The sequence below is a fragment of the Bubalus kerabau genome, chromosome 1, assembly GCF_029407905.1.
Source record: "Bubalus kerabau isolate K-KA32 ecotype Philippines breed swamp buffalo chromosome 1, PCC_UOA_SB_1v2, whole genome shotgun sequence".
Taxonomy (NCBI): domain Eukaryota; kingdom Metazoa; phylum Chordata; class Mammalia; order Artiodactyla; family Bovidae; genus Bubalus; species Bubalus kerabau.
This window is the reverse complement of record NC_073624.1, coordinates 138716986-138736424: the sequence shown is the minus strand read 5'-3', so window position 1 is coordinate 138736424 and position 19439 is coordinate 138716986. Positions and strand designations below refer to the sequence as shown.

General features: G+C 43.1%; 2 protein-coding genes across 3 annotated transcripts in view; both read left to right on the top strand.

Annotated features, from left to right (window-relative positions):
- CCDC6 (coiled-coil domain containing 6) overlaps positions 1 to 5254 on the top strand; it is a 113918-nt gene extending 108664 nt beyond the window's left edge. For both annotated transcript variants that reach the window (XM_055589824.1, XM_055589813.1), the window contains exon 9: positions 877 to 5254. In XM_055589824.1, the coding sequence (XP_055445799.1) occupies positions 877 to 1071 (195 nt within the window). In that variant the 3' untranslated portion in view covers positions 1072 to 5254. The remainder of the gene's footprint in view (positions 1 to 876) is intronic.
- Positions 5255 to 6466: 1212 nt separating this feature from the next.
- The window catches only part of MRLN (myoregulin), a 41845-nt gene continuing 28872 nt past the window's right edge, over positions 6467 to 19439 (top strand). Inside the window, exon 1 of the transcript XR_008717610.1 lies at positions 6467 to 6882. The gene's annotated coding sequence lies outside the window, so the exon portion shown is untranslated. The remainder of the gene's footprint in view (positions 6883 to 19439) is intronic.

Sequence of the window (19439 nt, the reverse complement as noted above, 5' to 3'; positions counted from 1 at the left end):
CAGGAGGCAAAAACTTGACCTTCACTTTCTTTGAAAAATTGCCCTTCATGAAATGTACTTTGAACTCTGGCCAATGCCATGATTGAACTCTATGCTCCTTGCCATAGTGAATTATTGTTGGTTGCCATCACATCTAAAAGTATTTATTGTCTGCATCTTCACAGTTCGCTGACCCTCAATATTCTTCCTGAAATTAGATTCATTTCTAGTTTCATCCGGAATTTTCTTTCCTGAAATGAGAAGGAACCTTATGTGTATCTGGTTCGGACCCTACTCAGCAGAGTGTTTTCTTTAGAGCTGGCTATGTAGTTGAATAAGAGGCTTGTTGGAAATGTCACTAATAGAGGTTTGAGAACAGGGTAGAACGGAGGGTGTTCCCAGTGAGGGGATCTTGAAAAGAAGAACCCTATTCTACAAAAAAAAGAGTGTGTAAGATATTTCTGAAGCTGTTTTGCTGGTTTGATGAGCTTTACATAAAAGCAGGCATTTTTGGTTGAGCCATAGCTTTCAGGATATCGAAAACTTGTTTGAGGGGTGGAAGGAACTGGAGGCACACAACAGAGAGAAAAAGTTTAAGGGGAGGATGTGACAGCTGTTTTTTCATTTTCGGACAGTCTCATTGAAGGCCCCAAATCCAGGAGTTTGGCCAGTGCACATTTCATGGTGATTTTGTGTGGCCTTTTCATAGGCGGCAGTGCACACTCTACCTTGTTGAAGTTTTCATGACGAGTTTGAAAACCACTGGGGAGGGACAAGGACATGGCTGGTGTTTTGTCTCCGTGGGTCCGCTTCTGGGCAGCCTTAGCCCCGAGTCAGGCTGGGTTAGGGGTGAGCCTGTATGCCTGGTCTGACCTGCTGTTCCTGTCCTCTCTACAGAGGCCTTCACCGCGGAGAAGCAACAGTCCTGACAAATTCAAACGGCCCACGCCGCCTCCGTCTCCCAACACACAGACCCCCGTCCAACCACCGCCACCGCCGCCTCCGCCGCCCATGCAGCCCGCGGCCGCCTCGGCAGCCACCTCGCAGCCTGCCCCCTCGCAACATTCGGTGCACCCTTCCTGCCAGCCTTAACGCATGTGCTTAGTCCAGACCCCGCCCCCCGGGGACTCCTTCATCCAGTGGAGCCGTCGACTCGACGCCAAAGGCTTCCTTCCCTGGCATATTCGGATCTGACTTATTTGCACTGAGGTTACCTAGGCTTCACCATTCATTGTGTTGTAAATGTGTGTCGGCAACGCAGCCAGTGTTGTGGGTCTACAACACTAAACAGGCGACTCTTTTCCATCGGTGTTCTACTTGAATCTACATGCGCGTCCATTCCCTGGCTGGGACCTCGGCTTTTCGACTCTTTGGTAGTTAAGCAGCAGTGTGCAATTTTTCGCTTGGCCCCCAGAGCTTCATTTTCCTGGCTTTTAGGTTTGTAAAATAAAAAGGGATCTCTTTTTTATATTTTTTTCCATGAATTTGCAGGAAATTACTGAGCTGTTATGAATACCCCCCCCACCCCCCATTATAATGGTGTTTACCAAGCATACCAATAATTCAGCACTACAGTTCAGACCTTCGAAAATCTAGCTCTCAGTATAGAACAGAAAGTTAGCTGGATCAGTGCCCAAGATCATGTTTAATAGAGCTTTCTAACAGATCCACTTTGTATGGGGTATGTTCAGTATATCTCAACACCCACATCTCTTGTAAAAGAGGTCACCTAAAGTATTGGCTCACATGGCTGTACCTTTTCCATATACATGGGATGGATAATTATTGTATATCTAGGTGTGATTCTGTCTTTACCCTTGATGTTAACCTACCCACACTAGCCCCCTCTCCTGTGAGTTGCTAACTACCCACCGGTGGTTGCAATGGCTGATAAGAACGTGCCGTGTGATTTCTGCTGCCAAAGGCAGTGTGATTGTAACAAAAACCGCTATTTTCCCTTTCCATTCTTTACTTGTGTTCCCCTAAAATAGACTTCGAACAGATATTTTAAAGGTGCAAAAATACTATTAGAAAATACTGTTTGAAATGAACAGTATAGGAATACCTTGGCATAATGGCCACAAAAGACTTTCTCTCTGAGCAGGAAAGAGCTGTAGGGCAAGTAGCACATGAGCCTTGAGGACTGCTTGTTTTGCCCAGTAAAAACAAGTGCAGTGTTCAAAGAAATATATCCTGAATGCGTTATTTTCATTCATTCAGCACAAATAAATTGTTTGGTTTCACTTTAAAGTGGAACACTGTGAGTCACTCTTTTCTTAACACTTGGAACACCTTTATTTTGGCTTTTCAGCAGTTACTGTTTTGTACTTTGGTAGTAAAGTGATTTTTACCACCTGTGTTTGCATATTTATATATGCTGTGGACAGAAATAACTTACTAGAGAATGTATATTTTATGATGAGAATGTGTATCTGTTGGATATAATCAGAGAACTGAAAATTAATTTATCCATAATTTTTAAGAGTCCATGTTTTGTGACTACCGCCTCTCATAGCTAGCTCTTTACTGAACACACTCCTAAGTATAAGGAACCATAACATTGTAGATACTTAATATTGTACAGTAGAGAAACCTCCATTTTTGCCTTCAAATGCATATTTAAGAGTTACAGAATGAGAAAAAGTCTTGTTGGCTAATAGTGTTTGACTAGCATCTTAAGAACTTGAGAGTAAAAGCAACAATAGGATTTTTTTTTCCAGCTCTTTCAGTTTCCACCCCCAAACTGAGAGCATTGCTCCTCAATTGTTTGAAAGAAATCATAAGTCTATATAAATTTTATTTATAATGTGTAATATACATAATCATAGTACAGTTCTCAAATATGGGGAAGAAGTTTGGCATTTGATTATTGAGGCTTGAGGTTTTTAATTCAATCAGATGGGGTCCTGTCTAACCTGGGTATTTCACCAATGGCTCACTGTCCCTCCTGGCATCTGGCCATTTTGAGGAATTCTGAGAGCAGGCAAACAGGTGTTGCCTGCATGGTACAGTTCTCAGTTTTTCTTAGAGGAGAAATATGATCTATGTTTACAAGAATTTTCTACAAGACTGTAGGTTTCAGTGCTGTTGGATAGAGGGTCTTGCATTCAAACAAGAGAGTCTAAAATGTAATGATCTTCCCTCTGCTTGCTAGCAATTTAGCGATCTCCGGAAAGCACAAAAGTTAAAACATTGTCCTATGGTGACTGAAAAAGCACTTGGAGGAGCAAACAGTTCTGATAAATGCCTTCTAGAGACAGGTCCTTAACATTCAGATTTCTACAGGAAGGTGACGCCAGTTTCCCTAGACTAGTTATTTCATTGCAAAATAATACACAGCTCCTTCAAATAGCACTTTTTCACTATAAATCTGTTGCCTCTCCCAGTGGACATTCTGGATTGATAGAACAAACACTACTCTTTTGAACTGATGCCATTCCGGGTCCTGTTGGAGTGTTTTGTAACCCCGTGGGGAGCCTGTCACACTTGGGGAGTACCTGCTAGGGCAGCTCCTTGGCAATTGTTTAGCCCCCAAGGACCCCAAAGATTTCCACGTCAAGCACACAAAGGCAAAAGCCCCCTCGCCCACAGGAAGCTGACATACCTGGAGCATGTCTTTGGGGGCTGAATGCAGTTTCTGCTATTCCTGTTGCCCACCTGCAACCCTGGACTGACTCCCAGAGGCCTTGGAAGGCAGGTGGGAGGCACAGCAGGTTCAATAGCTTCGTTTTCCTGTCTCACTGACAGAGACCCTTGGCTATCACTGTGCTGCTAATAGAGTAAGTACTTGTCGCCAGATGACCATGCCTTTTATACAAAACCAAATTACTTTCCCTGACACCTGATGCCTCTCTGGGCTCTGAACTGCTCTCTGTCATTCAGCATGCTGGCTTTCTAGACAGACTTCTAGTGATGTGGCAGATGGTGGAAGTATTTAAGATTTGATTTAACTCACTCCTTTGTTCTTTGAAAGGAGTTTGAAATTTTGAGCTCCTGAGAGCCTGACCACAACCATGGAATGAATGTGTGACCAGAATGTGGCTTTGACACCAAGTGCTGCTGCCGCCCCTTTGTAATTGGCTTCTCACTGATTTGACCAGAAATAATGGATAATGTGAATTTTTGTTAACTGTTCCAATTGTAGAAAGATAGAATATGTTATTGCCCTTTGTTAGGTAGACATGAACTTTTCCTGCACGAAGCCTTGCTTATAGGGATGCCCTTACAATAAGGCAAGAAAAAGCATAGTAACTTGTGCTTGGAGAGCTCACTATTTTTATCTTATCAATACAGAAGAAGTAATTTCTGCATATCTTGATTCTTCTATCTAGTACTTGTATTATAGGTAACCAACACTGATAACTTTGTAGCGATGACTACCAAAGAAATGCATAGTAAAACAACCTTTTATTTCCAAATTACTAAAGAGCCAGCCATTGATGCTGCTACGTGAGTTCCATGCTCAAGAGCCATTGTAAGAGATTAAGGGGTTTTTAGGTTTTGGGGTTTTGTTTTGGTTTTGCTTTTTTGTTGTTTTAAGGGTGTTTTTTTTTTTTTTTTAGTTTCTTTCCTTTTTCTTTCTCTCTCTCTCTTTTTTTCTTTTTTGGATAAAACACACACAGCTGTTAGGATAAAATTATAGGGAGAGTGTTCCAGAGTGCTCAGCGGTTGTGGTTAACTGCCAAGCCCTGGTTGCCTCTTGCTAGGCAATGGAAGGAATCTTCTGTTCATGATAGTGTGGGTGATGTGTGTGTGCAAGCGTGTGTGTGTGCATTCATGCCTTAACTGGGGTTACTGCTCAACTTTAGTTCTTGACCTAGTCTGCACTGTCATCTAGATTGTATTGTACTTCTCGATCTGAACTTCATCCTGGCAAAAACAAAGTTGCAGGCACAACAGTTTGAGAATGCATTCCTCCAGCAGAGTGTTGGATCAGGTTGACCCTGAGCCTTCTTTGGACTTTATTTGGAACTAGGCATGGAAAGCAAAAGTGGACTGTCCCGAGGAAAGACATCAGCAAGGAAGAGGAGAGAGCCAAGTGCTAGCATGTCTTCGGCCTCTGCGTATCTGTGCACACTGTATGTTGTTCATAATAGCTTGTCTACAACTTGACTAGGTTGGAGTTCTGCTAATAGTGGCAATCTTGACATTTCTTGGTCAGAATTTAGAGAGATGTAAGACTTCCAATTAATGTCTTATTTACTTCTTTATGTTGATTAGCCTTTGATACATGTGCTGAATCAGAACCTAAATAAAGATAATTTTTTAAAATGAACCTCTTGAGCCTTATACCCTATCTCTTTCTTTGTGGTCTTTGAGTCAGAAAATGAATATTGTTTCCCTGTGGCTCCTGATAGACATTTGTCTTGGATTCTGAATACTGAAGGCTGCCTTAGAAAGTGAGCTTAAGAAGAGGAAACAAAAGAGACTGGTACTGTTCTGTTTCTTAATCAGGATGCTGGTTATCTGGATGTACTGAGGTTTTGAAACTACATTGAACTGTGAGTTTATGATCTGTGCACTGTACCATATATATATGTGTGTGTTGTATTTCACTTGAAAACCATAAACCTGGGAGATTATGAAAAGGAAAGGAAAACCGCACTCATTCTCAAAATGTTACCTATAAACAATAGATACATGTATATACACACACGTACTAAGTAGCTTCAGTTGTGTCCGACTCTTCGACCCTATGGACTGTAGCCTACAAAGGTGATCAGTATACTTCAGAGCAAGGATTTGAGTGGGTGTGGCTCTGTAGTGCCTTTCTCTTCCTCAAGAATATAAAATTTCTGGTCTCAGCAAGAGTGAGGAATGAGGAACCTCATTGTTGGGCTCCCTGCATTGTAAGTGGAGGGATGGGTGTCCTGAGTCCAAGCAGTCTACTCTGTTAGGGAACCTTTGCAGCACTGTGAGCACATAACCTGGTTATGTAATTCCATTACACACACACACAAAATATATGTATTCTGTCACTTCAGTCATGCCTGACTCTTTTTTTGTAAAAAAAATTTTTTTATTATTATAATTTTTTTTTTTTTTTTTACTTTACAATATTGTATTGATTTTTCCATACATCCACATGCATCTGCCACAGGTGTACACATGTTCCCAATCCTGAACGCCCCCCTCTCACCTCCCTCCCCATACAACCCCATGGACTATAGCCCTCCAGGCTCCTCTGTCCATAGTATTTTCCTGGCAAGAATACTGCAGTGGGTTGCCATGCCCAATCCAGGGATTGAACCCCTGTCTCTTACATCTCCTGCATATAAGGTTGGCAGGCAGGTTCTTTACCACTAGCACCACCTGGGAATCCCATATACATGTACACACACATATATAGTCCGGCTTGGGAAAATACATTTGGTATATATTCTTAAATCCATCTGTAGGGTTTTCTCTTCCTAGTTGTAGGAAGCACAGCTTTAGGATCAGTTCTAGGTTTGAGTGCCAGTTCCTTCACTGGCTCAGATGATAAAGAATCTGCCTGCAATACAGAAGACCCAAATTCAATCCTGGGTTGGGCAGATCCCCTAAAGAAGGAAATGGCTACCCACTCCAGTATTCTTGCCTGGGGAATCCCATTGGCAGAGGAGCCTGGGGGCCTATAGTCCATGGAGTTGCAAAGAGTTGGACACGACTGAGTGACTAAGCAAAAATGATAAGAGTTTTCAATTTGATTGGTCGTTTGATGAGTTGACCAAAATCTTCTCGTGGCAGCAAACTTTTAGTTGTAACTTGAAAATATTGACCAAGAAATTACCCAGGACCTCTGAATTCAGGACTTGGCTTCATTTGCCAGCTTCAGTTTTCTAATCTGCATGTTGGAAATAGCCATTCTTATTTCAGGTAGAATTTGAAGAAAATGGGATTTCAAGCAGAGTACTTGAACAACATGTAAGTTATAAAATTTAAGCTATATGTGCACTTCTTTTTTTCACATGGTGCTTCTAAAATCGAAATAGTTTAGAAACTTTTTTGGTGTTTATGTAAAACTCTATAGGTAAATCTGGGCCTTTGCTTTAATGTATAAGCTATTTGAATTAAAAAAATACTTGGGGAAATAGTTGTTTTCAGTGACTAATGTATTGATACAATTCAGACCCAAACTTTTAAACATTTTCCTAGAAATAGGGGGAGAAGTCAGTGCTTGGTAAATATTTATTGTTCAGTGGCTAAGTCGTGTCCAACTCTTTATGACCCCGTGGACTGCAGCATACCAGGTTTCCCTGTCCTTCACTTCTCCTGGAATTTGCTCAAACTCATGTCCATTGAATCGGTGATGCCATCCAACCATCTCATCCTCTGCCACTCCCTTCTCCTCCTGCCCTCAGTGTTTCCCAGCATCAGGGTCTTTTCCAATAAGTCAGCTCTTCACATCAGGTGGCCAAAGTATTGGATCATCAGCTTCAGCATCAGTCCTTCCAGTGAATATTCAGGACTGATTTCCTTTACTATTGACTAGTTTGCTGTCCCAGGGATTCTGAAGGTATGGTTTGTGTCAAATGTTTATGTCAACATAGACACTGAGTTTCTGTTCATATTTCCTCTAATTCCATATTACATTGAATTCTTTTGAACTAAATGTATTAGCTCTTTTTCTATAGATCTTATTTTCTGATACCCTACTAATGATTGAGTGTAACTTTTAAAGACTACTAATTATGCTAAGGAATTCCCTGGTAGCTCAGCTGGTAAAGAATCTGCCTGCAATGCATGAGATCCCAGTTCAATTCCTGGGTCCGGAAGATCCACTGGAGAAGGGATAGGCTACCCACTCCAGTGTTCTTGGGCTTCCCTAGTGGCTCAGCTGGTACAGAATCTGGCTACAATGCAGGAGACCTGGATTCAATCCCTGGGTTGGGAAGATCCCCTGGAGAAGGAAACGGCTATCCATTCCAGTATTCTGGCCTGGAGAATGCCATGGAGTTGCAAAGAGTCAAACATGACTGAGTGACTTTCACTTTCAATTATCCCAAAAAGAGGTCTGAGTCATTAATCTGAAGATTTTTCATATTAAAAATCAAGAAAGAAAAAACGAGACTCAGAAGTGAAACAGATGATAGAATTAGTAGACAAGGGTGTGAAAACAGCCATTATAAATATTCTTCATGTGTTCTGGAAGGCAGACTACATGAGTGTGATGAAGAAAATGGAACATATAAAAAAGATCCCAATTGAACTTCTAGAGGAAAAAAAATACCGTATCTGAAATATGTAAAGCAACAAAAACTTGTCTTCACTCTTTTGTGGGGTTGTATTTGTGCTCTTTAAATGTTCCTTTGAAAGGCAACTGCTGAAATTCAAGTCCAGTTAACCTACTTTTCTTCCACCCCTCTCCCCTGAGATGGCTATGTCTGGGTGCTGGTTAAATGCTTTTGGGAAATTATTAACCTTGGGAACTACCTGACTACTGCTGTTCATCACTAATCCTGGGCATGAAGCCTCAGATTTACCGTAGCTAGGCGGAGTAAAAAGTGTCTTGTGATTTCAGTCTGGTCTAAATTCAGTTTTCTGGGTTTTGGCTTCTTCACCTGTAAAATAAGAATGAGACTGTATTACCAAGTCCAAGCTCATACTTCTTACCAAATGACAGGCCAGTGAATCAAGAGACAAAGTGTTGGGGCAAGGAACAGCAACTTTATCTGGAAAGCCAGCAAACTGAGAAGATGGTGGACTCATGTCCCAAACAACCATGTTACCCGAGATAGAAAGGGATGGATATGGGGAGAGGGGGTGGGTTGGTTGTTGCAAACTATTTGATGTCAAGAATCCTTTGTTCTTGCAGCTGTCCATGTAGGTCAGGTCACTCTGTTCCTGTAAATCTCCAACAACACAAATATTCTTCTCTATTCTGCAACTTTTCATCTCTATGTGATGAGAAAAGTGGTATATCTTTAAAGGTCAAAGCCTTGAGAATGGGCTTTCCTATATATTTCAGGCTGTAGATGACATTATTTTTACAGAAGATGGAGAACCAGCATAAGTAGGCATAGGCAACAGCCCAAGGGTTCGAGCTAAAGGAACAGACTCAATGTGGAGTCAGATTTGTTCTCTGTTACAAATGGGATTGTTGGGATCCAGTGAACATTGTTAAAACTTGGGAGAATATAAGTCTTCATGTTGTCACTTCTTAACTGTTTCTAGTATTTCGTTCATTCTTGTAGTTGTTCGGTCGCTCAGTGGTGTCTGACTCTTTGCAACCCCAGGGACTGTAGCATGCCAGGCCTCCCTGTCCTCTGGTGGTCCAGTGATTAGGGCTCTGCACTTCCACAGCAGAGGGGGCTGGGTTTCAATCCCTGGTCTGGAAACTAAGATCCTGCATGCCGCATGGTGCAGTCAAAGGGGAAAAAAAAAAAGTTGAGCCATAAGTTAATCCATTTAAGGCCTTTTGAAGATAAAACTAGGGTTCAGCTGATAGGGTACTTTCAGTCTTCCACAGAGTCTTATGTTTCCAGCTCCTCACTGATGTTCTAAAGAACAGAGGAATGAAATTTGTGCCGTGTGCCGAAGCCTCGGCAGAAGACCCTGTTTCTCAAGACAACAGAACTGTAATCTGTGTTGAAATAGCCTTCCTAGAATGTCCTTTGTCCCTTTTCACACCATCTCCCAAGACCCAGCAGCAGTTTTCTCTTTAATCAGCAGATCATTTTCATAATCTACCTGGAAGTTTGCTTCTTCCCTTTTATATCTAGTCACCTCCTTCCACCTCCACTGGGCAGCTACTGATCTGTTTTGTGTCCCTGTAATGGCCACCCCGTGTTTGATGAGGGGTGCTGGAAAGGTGTGTGAGGGATCTCAGTAAAATGAGGTGGGCCAGGGAATGTGACACATTGCATCCGGTCTGCTACAGGTGGCCTGGGGGCTAAATACCTCTAACCACCGGGTCCCACCACTTCATGGCAAATAGATGGGGGAAAAGTGAAAACAGTGACCAATTTTATTTTCTTGGGCTCCAAAACCTCTGTGGACAGTGACTGTAGCCACAAAATTAGAAGATGCTTATTCCTTGGAAGGAAAGCTATGACAAACCTAGACAGAGTATTAAAAAGCAGAGACATCACTTTGCTGACAAAGGTCCAGATAGTCAAAACTATGGTTTTTCCAGTAGTCATGCATGAATGTGAGAGTTGGACCATAAAGAAGGCTGAGCACTGGAGAATTGATGCTTTTGAATTGTGCTAGAGAAGACTCTTGAGAGTCCCTTGGACAGCAAGGAGATCAAACGAGTCAATCGTTAAAGAAATCAATCTTGAATATTCATTGAAAGGACTGATGCTGAAGCTGAAGCTCCAATACTTTGGCCCCCTGATGCAAAAAGCACTCAATGGAAAAGACCCTGATGCTGGGAAAGATTGAAGGCAAGAGGAGAAGGGGAATGATAGAGGATGATATGGTTGGATGGCATCACTGACTCAAACATAAGTTTGAGGAAATTCCAGGAGACAATGAAGGACAGAACAGAGGAGTCTGGTGTGCTGCAGTTCATGGGTCACAAAGAGTTAGTTGGACATGACTTAGAGAATGAACAACAAAAATCATTTGATTTGGCCCAAGTATGCATGAAAAACATTTTCCCCCCAAAGTGGAGAGATGTAATGTGTTTTTTAAAAAATATTTATTTATTTATTGGGTTGCCCCAGGTTTTAGTTGTGGCAAGCAGGATCTTTAGTTGCAGCGTGTGGGATCTAGTTCCCTGCTGCTGCTGCTACTAAGTTGCTTCAGTCGTGTCCGACTCTGCGACCCCATAGATGGCAGCCCACCAGGCTCCCCCGTCCCTGGGATTCTCCAGGCAAGAACACTGGAGTGGGTTGCCATTTCCTTCTCCAATGCATGAAAGTGAAAAGTGAAAGTGAAAGTGAAGTCACTCAGTCATGTCCAACTCTTAGCGACCCCATGGACTGCAGCCCACCAGGCTCCTCCATCCATGGGATTCTCCAGGCAAGAGTACTAGAGTGGGGTGCCATTGCCCTGACCAGACATCAAACCCAGAACCCCTGCATTGGGAGCATGGAGTCTTAGCCACTGGGCCAACAGTAATATGTTTTATTTTCCTTTTTTCTCTTTTTCCCCAGCTTCATTGAAAAAGAACTGAGCCATCACATGGTGTAAGTTTAATATATATTGCATAATGATGACCACAATAAGGTTGGTGAACACATCTGTCACCTCACATGGTGACTTGCAGTTTATGAAATTTGGAATACCTTTGAATTTACAATAAGGGAGATTTTTCTTTTTAAAAAAATCCAGATTTCTGATTACTCAAAAAAATAAGAGCTCAGCAGGGCCTTGCCCCTCCATTGCTCAGTCAGCCAGGCTGAGCAGAAGTTATGCCCAAGGTGCAGAGAACATCTGCCCCTTCAGGTGGGCCTTGCAGGCTTTGAGTTTCTGAACCCCTGGCATAGGGTCCTCAAGGAATGAAGGCTAGAGCTTGTGTGTGCTTGAGAAAGAAAGGAGGGGGAAGAGTAGGAGAGTGAATGAGAAGTGAAAATTGAAGCCCTGTTTGGAGAGAGGCTTACACCAGAAGTCCAGCTAATAAGGTGGTTTGTAGATGCACAGTGGGCTTTGGGAAATGAGTCTTTTATTTATGTATGTATGTATTTTTGGCTGCACTGGGTCTTTGTCGTGGTGTGTGAGCTCTCTAGTTGCAGTGTGTGGGCTCAGTAGTTGGAGCAGGCAGGCATGTTACCCTGTAATATGTGGCATCTTAGTTCCCTGACCAGGGATCAAATCCATGTTCCCTACATTGGAAAGTGGATTCTCTACCACTGGGCCAACAAGGAAGTCTCAGGAAACCAGTCTTTCTTGCGAGCCTCATGGGGAAGATTGGACAGGATTTGAGAAGATATGAAAGTATTTCTGGATTCTCTTAGCTGTGCTGCCATCTAATTTGCCCCTTGCTCTCTCCAAATACAACAGACAGCATGGTTTCAGCAGGCTGAGGATGAGGATGTGCCCATGGATGGAGAGCTGTAGAGGAGATGAGGCAGAAAGGGATGTTGAGAAGTGTAGCTTTCTGCCTTCTGGGAGAATAAGCCTTGGTTTGTATTGCTTACCAATAGTCATCGTGTAAATTCTCCCCACCGTGGCTGATTTCAAGTCAGCAACATGAAGTCACTAAACTTGGAGAGAGAGGTACAATAGTAACACCATTATATGGCATTTCTACTGTACAGATATATTAGGGGTAACTAACCTTAAATACATAATAATAGTAAAATTATGCTGAAGCTCCAATACTTCGGCCACCTGATGCAAAGAGCTGACTCCTTGGAAAAGACCCTGATGCTGGGAAAGGTTGAGGACAGGAGGAGGAGAAGGGGGTGACAGAGGATGAGAGGGTTGGATGGCATTACCAAGTCAAAGATCATGAGTTTGAGCAAACTCTGGGAGAGAATGGAGGACCCGGAAGCCTGGCATGCTGCAGTCCATGGGGTTACAAAGTTGGACATGACTTAGTGACTGAACAACAACAAATAGTGAAATAGAGTAAAATAATTAGGAAGTGGGGTGGTTTAAGTATTTGTTATCTATGTGGTTTTTTTTAACCTATGAGTTTTGTGGTTTGGGGGGCCATAGGGCACCTTCGGAGAAGGCAATGGCACTCCACTCCAGTACTCTTGCCTAGCAAATCCCATGGACGGAGGAGCCTGGTGCGCTGCAGTCCATGGGGTTGCGAAGAGTTGGGCACGACTGAGCGACTTCACTTTCACTTTTCACTTTCATGCATTGAAGAAGGAAATGGCAACCCACTCCAGTGTTCTTGCCTGGAGAATCCCAGGGACGGGGGAGCCTGATGGGCTGGCGTCAATGGGGTTGCACAGAGTTGGACACGACTGAAGTGACTTAGCAGCAGCAGCAGGGCACCTTAGTTCCCCCACCAGGGATCGAATCCATGCCCCCCGCAGTGGAAGCATGGAGTCCTAACTACTGGGCCACAGGGAAGTCCCTTAACCTGTGTTTTTAATACAGTCTTTTAAATTATCTTAAATAATTGTATTCTAATAGTGTCTGTGTTTAACAACCAGCTCACAAAATTCCTGGCAGTTGAACAGTCAACTCTCTTGAGACTTTTGAGCTAGCTGTATGATACCTCTGGGCCAAAGGTCAAAGGAGGCTCCTGTATCAGAGGTCTCTCATGTTTACAAGTCCCATTGCAAGGAGTGATGGGAGAGGAAGTGATTTATTTGGGGGCACTCAAACCCCAAGCACAGGTGTAAGCACCGAGCAAGGCTGGATCTGGACTTGGCAGAGGACAAAAGGTTGAGGGTGAGACTCCCTTTGCAATCTTAAGGCAGCTGCGGCAGCTGCCCTTGTGGGAAAGATCCCAAGATTAGACCCAGGCACACTGGCCTCAGTCACACTCAGGTGGCACAGTCTCTGCAATCAGTTGTCCCCGTGTTCTGCCTTTGCCTTCCCTCCCCACCATCCTAAGTTTCAGCAGGGACAGGAGGTTGGAACTTCATTCTGCAGAAGCAGGGATGCTACCAGAGGTGCTGAGGAGCTCTGTAGGGGGTACGGGTTGTCCCTCGGCTGTACTTGAGACTGGCCTCCCCTTGTCTTGTTCCTCTCTGTCTGGGTCAGACTATAAACTGAGCACCACACGTAAAATTTAAATAACTTTCCCAGGGCTTCCCTGATGGCTCCGTGGTAAAGAATCTTCCTGCCAATGCAGGAGACATGGGTTCGATCCATGCTCTGCAGCAAGAGAAAGCACTGCCATGAGAAGACCAAACATTGCAACAAAGAGTAGCCCCCACTCACGGCAACTAGAGACAAGCAGTGAAGACTCAGCACAGCCAAAAATAAATAAAATTTTTTGCCCAGAATCACACAGTAATTGGCAAGGCCAGACCATCTGGCTCCAGAGCATGCAATCTTCACAACTTGATGGAAAAGAAATGTGGCAATTGAGTGGGTGTATCATTCCTAATGACAAGAAATTCCAGAGCAGTGGTCGTTTGCAGCTGCTAAAAATCCTTGGGGAGATGTTGGGAATATAGAGCAGAGAAGTGGGGTTGGGGTTGGGAGTGCTGGTTCAGATTGGAGTGAAGGGAAGCCTATGAACATTGGTACACCATTCATCTCTGTGTTTAGGGGTGGGGTGGGTAGAGGGAACTGGGCTCTCAGAAACAAAGAGGCCTCCTCTCTCCACTTCCAGTAGAGCACCCCTAGAGACCAAGGCTACCTAGATCAAAGCAGAAGTGGATCGAACACCCCCTGGATAGTTGATGTTAAAGGATTATTGTTCATTTCGTTTTCCTTTTTAAAATTTTTTATTAGAGTACAGTTGCTTTACAATGTTGTATTAGTTTCTGCTGATCAGCAAAGTGAATCAGCCACATGTATATATATATCCTCTCTTTTTTGGATTTTCTTCCTATATTGTTGATTTCTTTTCCAGCTGTGATAATGGTATTATATAGCTATTTCCCTTTAAAAAAAAAAAAAAAGTTTTTATTTTAGCCAATGACTATTTCCAATAGAACCTGGGTCCCAGATCCATGAGAAATATCAGGACCCTGGAATGAAGGTGCTGGAGAGGGCCACAGAAACAGAACTCCATCCAGGAAAGATTCCAGATTCACCAGGAGAACTTTCTCAGGGCTTTGGGTGGGTTAATTACTTGGGGGAGTTTTGCCCTTAAACATTAAGTTCAGCGCCTTACTCAGCAGAGCCATCAGAGATAGGGTTGCCTGAGAGGTCACAAAGTATAAATGCAAAAGGGCAGAATTCCAAGCAACAGAAGATGCAGTTTAGAGATAGACTAACTCTTGCCTGACTCATGACTTCATGGAAGTTCCTAAATCTCTAATTTTCTTTTTTTGTTTTCCATTTCTTATTTATATATAAGATGCATTCATCCTATTTCTTATCTGTAAACATTTCTAAAAGATCTGTGTCTTTTAGAAGTTTATCAATACTTACTGATGCAATGATATGATATTTGGGATTCTCTTTAAAACAGTTCATGGGGGTTAGGCAGGTTGATGTGTATATAGAGAAAACAGGATGGGGAGGATACTGAATTAGGTGATGGACACCTGAGAGTTTGTTACACTATACTCTTGTATGTTTGAGATTTTCTTAGCAAATTTTTCAGAAATACAAGGGAGGGGATCAAGAGATTTTAAGGATAGAAAGGGGGAAGGGCAGGCATCTCAGGAAAGACGGTGCTAGAGATGCCACCGTAGAAAATTCTAATTTTTGCAGGAAGGCAGGAGTATTCTGTACCCCACCCTCCAATGTGAGAAACCTGGGAGGAAGTTGCTCTGAACTGAGTGTGAGTTTCTGGGTTTGGGACTTGTGGACTCTGGGCAACCGGCTTGGAGTGACTGATAACCTAGTGAGATTCATTGCACAAAGACGTCCTCTTCTTTTTTCCCATTTTGTTCTTATATCCGTATTTCCACAGGAGGCAGGGCTGGCTGGTGTGGTGGGGCTTCTGTTTTGCTTGAGAAAAGCCACTGCTTGCAGGTATCCTGGGGAGTTCTCATTTTTTCGGTCGAGATGTAAGGTTGTTGTCATTACATTTGGGGTTGGCCTTCTGGAACTTTGGGACCATAAGAGGGTTGGGATAAATTCATGTAGTTTGGGAGTCCTGAAGAAAGCACCTTTGTAATAAGGTTTCTAAAGAGACAATCTGTGCCTGAGTACCGAGTGAGACTCCCATTAGAACACCTGAGCTTATGACTGGATTAGGGGAAGGAAATCACTGGGCTTCATTTACTTTGGCTTTTCAATCTCTTTGTGGGACTGTGAGTGTCAACTTCTGGTTGCTTTTATTTATTTATTTTTTGACTGAGCCATGCGGCATGTGGGATCTTAGTTCCCAGACCAGGGATTGAACCTGGGCCCCCTGCATTGGAAGCACAGAGTCTTAACCCCTGGACTTCCAGGGAAGCCCCTGTAGGTGCTTTTTAAGTCGCTGAACTTTCCCTGTGGTGGGTGTTCATGACTCATTGTATAAGCCTTTCAGGTTATATAACATATGACCCCAGGTTGGGTAGCACAGCTGGGCATAAATTCAGGTGAGATGCAGAATAAAGTGTTAGTCCTCTGAGAGTCCAGCTCTGAAGTATCTTAATATCAAGTCTGACCAGCTTCATACCTTGGGAGCAGCTTCTGTCTTGTCCCATTAGCCCCAGGTCAGTACTTAAGAATAGTCATTTAAAAAATCTAAATGGCCACATGGGTGTGGATAGCACATTTCTGATACTCTGAGCTCCTTCTCTGAAGGGATCATCACATATTTAGTGTTGGCTGTTAAATCAAATGGTTTAATAAAACTAAATGTAAAGAATTTTAGGGTGGGAAGAAAGCTCTTAAATTCTCTACTCTGCTCCTATTTTCCCCAAGGGTACATTTTGTTCATGTGATTGGGTGAGAGTTTGGGACAGTGACACTGAGCCATAGAATCAGGAAAGTTTGGTTAGACTCCACGTCCCCAAATTTCTAGCCATCTTCCTCCCTGGTGGCTCAGACAGTAAAAAATCTGCTTGCAATGCAGGAGACCTGGGTTCGATCCCTGGATTGAGATCCCCTGGAGAAGGGAATGGCTACCCACTCCAGTATTCTTGCCTGGAGAATTCCATGGACAGAGGAGCCTGGTGGGCTTTACTCTGCTGCTGCTGCTGCTGCTGCTAAGTCGCTTCAGTCGTGTCCGACTCTGTGCGACCCCATAGACAGCAGGCCATCAGGCTCCACCATCCCTGGGATTCTCCAGGCAAGAACACTGGAGTGGGTTGCCATTTCCTTCTCCAATGCATGAAAGTGAAGTCGCTCAGTCATGTCCGACTCTTAGCGACCCTGTGGACTGCAGCCCACCAGGCTCCTTTGTCCATGGGACTTTCCAGGCAAGAGTACTAGAGTGGGGTGCCATCGCCTTCTCCGGGGCTTCACTCTATGGGGTCACAAAGAGTCGTATACGACTGAGTGACCATCATTTTTACTTTCCTCTTCTGAGGAACCCTGTCTTCAAATTCCATTCCCTCATCTGAAATATTTGGCTTCAGATCCTTGGTTTCCTTGATCCTAAAGAAAATACTTTAACATTAGCTCATCTCCAGAGTTGATTTACCAGATGGAAATTGTAATAGCTTAAAAGGAAAAGGAATGGTTTTATTTGTAAAGCAATTAAAAACCAAGTGCTCTTTAATGTTAATTACTCTCTCTGTGTTAGGAAAACAAGTGCCTTAAATTGTCATTAAGATCCTCAGTTGTTAAACAAGTTTTATTACCATTTAGATGAAGTGCACATTATTCATGCTATTGGCTTTTTAAAACTGCATTCAGAGTCTCTCTCCAAAGGTTAGGTGTGAAATGCCCTTCAAACCTGAGCCCCAGGTCATCTATAAGCTCAGATCAGCCTATTTATGTCGCTGACGGAAAGTTCAGTCGGTATTTCACTTTTCACTTTCATGCATTGGAGAAGGAAATGGCAACCCGCTCCAGTGTTCTTGCCTGGAGAATCCCAGGGGCGGGGGAGCCTGGTGGGCTGCCGGTCTATGGGGTCGCACAGAGTCGGACACGACTGAAGCGACTTAGCAGCAGCAGCAGCGGCAGCTGGTGCTCATCTGATTGATCTCTCTGATCAGCTGGCGTGAGGTGTGCCTCTTCTCTCTCCTTTTTTCTTTGCATCAAAACATGTGCTTTGTGGGAATCCCCTAGCAGTCCAGTAATGAGGACTCCATACTTTCACCACCGAGGCATGGGTTCAATCTCTGGTTGGGGAACTAAGGTACCACAATCCGCATGGCGTGGCCAAATTTTAAAAAGTCGCTCAGTCGTGTCCGACTCTTTGAGACCCCATGGATTATATACAGTTCGTAGAATTCTCTAGGCCAGACTACTCCCTTCTCCAGGGGATCTTCCCAACCCAGGGATCGAACCCAGATCTCCCACATTGCAGGTGGATTCTTTACCAGCTGAGCCACAAGGAAAGACCACTGTTGTAGCTACCCTTGTATATTTTGAAAGCAAAGGTGAGAGACTAGGCATTCATACCTGAGTGCCTGATTAGATATTGGATCTGATATTTAGATCCTTGGACAGTTTGTATAATCAACCAGAGGCCATTTTCTCATCTACATAGAGCTGTGTGGAATAAATATCTTACTGTAGATGAAGCTGTTAGGTCAGGAACTTAGAACTTAGGACCAGTTAAACCCTCAGTATATGAGAACAGATATTAAACATTTCTGCATTCCATGACTTTACCACTCTAGTATTGTCAATCATATTAAATCCTAATGATAGACATCAACTTAACTTCTCATAGCTCCAAGTTTTTCTTTTTTGATGTTTACTTTCTGAAAATGCAATTTAAAGCTTTTTACAATCAGCAAAAATCAAAATCAGGAGCTGACTGTGGCTCAGATCATGAACTCCTTATTGCCAAATTCAGACTTAAATTGAAGAAAATAGGGAAAACCATTAGACCATTCAGGTATGACATAAATCAAATCCCTTACGATTCTACAGTGGAAGTGACAAATAGATTCAAGGGATTAGATCTGATAGAGTGCCTGAAGAACTATGGATGGAGGTTCGTGACATTGTTCAGGAGGCAGTGATCAAGACCATCACCAAGAAAAAGGAATGCAAAAAGGCAAAATGGTTGTCTGAGAAGGCCTTACAAATAGCTGAGAAAAGAAGAGAAGCTAAAGGCAAAGGAGAAAAGGAAAGATATACCCATCAGAATGCAGAGTTCCAAAGAACAACAAAGAGAGATAAGAAAGCCTTCCTCGGTGATCAATGCAAAAAAATAGAGGAAAGCGATAGAATAGGGAAGACTAGAGATCTCTTCAAGAAAATCAGAGATACCAAGGGAACATTTCATGCAAAGATGGGCACAATAAAGGACAGAAATGGTATGGACCTAACAGAAGCCCAAGATATTAAGAAGAGGTGGCAAGAATACACAGAAGAGTTATACAAAAAAGATTTTCATGACCCAGATAACCACAATGGTGTGATCACTCACCTAGAGCCAGACATCCTGGAATGTGAAGCCAGTGGGCCTTAGGAAGCATTACTATGAACAAAGCTAGTGGAGGTGATGGAATTCCAGCAGAGCTGTTTCAAGTCCTAAATGATGATGCTGTAAAAGTGCTGCATTCAATAAGCCAGCAAATCCGGAAAACTCAGCAGTGGCCTCAGGACTGGAAAAGGTCAGTTTTCATTCCCAATCCCAAAGATAGGCAATGCCAAAGAATATTCAAACTACTGCACAATTGCACTCATCTCACACACTAGCAAAGTAATGCTCAAAATTATCCAAGTGAGGAGTCAACAGTACATGAACTGAGAACTTCCAGATGTTCAAGCTGGATTTAAAAAAGCAGAGGAACCAGAGATCAAATTGCCAACATCCATTGGATCATCAAGAAAGCAAGAGAGTTCCAGAAAAACATCTACTACTGCTTTATTGACTATGCCAAAGCCTTTGA